This window comes from Xenopus tropicalis, chromosome 8, assembly GCF_000004195.4.
Source record: "Xenopus tropicalis strain Nigerian chromosome 8, UCB_Xtro_10.0, whole genome shotgun sequence".
Lineage (NCBI taxonomy): Eukaryota > Metazoa > Chordata > Amphibia > Anura > Pipidae > Xenopus > Xenopus tropicalis.
The window spans coordinates 613,923-615,598 of NC_030684.2; the positions used below are offsets into that span (position 1 = coordinate 613,923).

The window sequence follows — 1,676 nt, forward strand, 5'->3', positions numbered from 1 at the left end:
TGTACTGGGGGTAATAGGGATGCGGGGGAGTCCCATAGTTACCCATAATGCTGTGCTGTACTGGGGGTAATAGGGATGCGGGGGAGTCCCATAGTTACCCATAATGCTGTGCTGTACTGGGGGTAATAGGGGTGCGGGGGAGCCCCATAGTTACCCATAATGCTGTGCTGTACTGGGGGTAATAGGGGTGCGGGAGCCCCATAGTTACCCATAATGCTGTGCTGTACTGGGGGTAATAGGGGTGCGGGGGAGCCCCATAGTTACCCATAATGCTGTGCTGTACTGGGGGTAATAGGGGTGCGGGGGAGCCCCATAGTTACCCATAATGCTGTGCTGTACTGGGGGTAATAGGGGTACGGGGGAGCCCCATAGTTACCCATAATGCTGTGCTGTACTGGGGGTAATAGGGGTGCGGGGGAGTCCCATAGTTACCCATAATGCTGTGCTGTACTGGGGGTAATAGGGGTACAGGGAGCCCCATAGTTACCCATAATGCTGTGCTGTACTGGGGGTAATAGGGGTGCGGGGGCCCCATAGTTACCCATAATGCTGTGCTGTACTGGGGGTAATAGGGGTATGGGGAGCCCCATAGTTACCCATAATGCTGTGCTGTACTGGGGGTAATAGGGGTATGGGGAGCCCCATAGTTACCACATAACACTGAGTTTAACCCTTGCTGTATGGCAGCTCCGCAGAGAGGCGCGGCTCCGCAGGGAGTATCTGTACCGGAAGGCGCAGGAGGCCAAACTGCACAGCATCGAGGATAAGAAGATGCGGCTGAAGCGGGCACTGGAGGGTAAGTACCACTGGTTAATGGGGGATGCTGGGTATTGGGGGGCTCCCATGTGACACTAGGAGGGGCTGAAGTGGTTAATGGGGGATGTTGGGTATTGGGGGGCTCCCATGTGACACTAGGAGGGGCTGAAGTGGTTAATGGGGGATGCTGGGTATTGGGGGGCTCCCATGTGACACTAGGAGGGGCTGAAGTGGTTAATGGGGGATGCTGGGTATTGGGGGGCTCCCATGTGACACTAGGAGGGGCTGAAGTGGTTAGTGGGGGATGCTGGGTATTGGGGGGCTCCCATGTGACACTAGGAGGGGCTGAAGTGGTTAGTGGGCGATGCTGGGTATTGGGGGGCTCCCATGTGACACTAGGAGGGGCTGAAGTGGTTAGTGGGGGATGCTGGGTATTGGGGGGCTCCCATGTGACACTAGGAGGGGCTGAAGTGGTTAGTGGGGGATGCTGGGTATTGGGGGGCTCCCATGTGACCGTCTCCCCTCTCCGGCAGAGAACCGACTGATCCCCACAGAGATCCGCAGGGAGGCGCTCACCCTACAGAAACAGCTCGAGTTCGATGATGAAGGAGGAGAAGGTGAGTGTGAAGGGTTAAATAGGGGGCGTGTCCCTCTTCGGGGGGGGGGGGGGGGGCTAATTAGAAATGTTAATGAGCCCCTGCATTTACATAGGTGTCTCCTCCCACATGGATGATGAGTACAAGTGGGCGGGGGTGGCAGACCCCAAAATCATGGTTACGACCTCGCGAGACCCCAGCTCCCGGCTCAAGATATTTGCCAAGGTGAGGGGGCACCGGGAGGGGCAATGATTGGCACGGTGCCCGCGCTGTAGGTTCTGTGGGTCTCACTGTCTCCCCTGATTGGCACAGTGGGCACGGTGC

General features: G+C 57.4%; 1 protein-coding gene across 1 annotated transcript in view; it reads left to right on the forward strand.

The window, feature by feature from the left end:
• Positions 1 to 1,676, forward strand: part of imp4 (IMP4, U3 small nucleolar ribonucleoprotein) — a 22,388-nt gene that overhangs the window by 15,655 nt on the left and 5,057 nt on the right. The window contains 3 exon segments of the mRNA NM_001016629.2: positions 688 to 796; positions 1,290 to 1,373; positions 1,468 to 1,577. Of these exon segments, the coding sequence (NP_001016629.1) occupies positions 688 to 796; positions 1,290 to 1,373; positions 1,468 to 1,577 (303 nt within the window).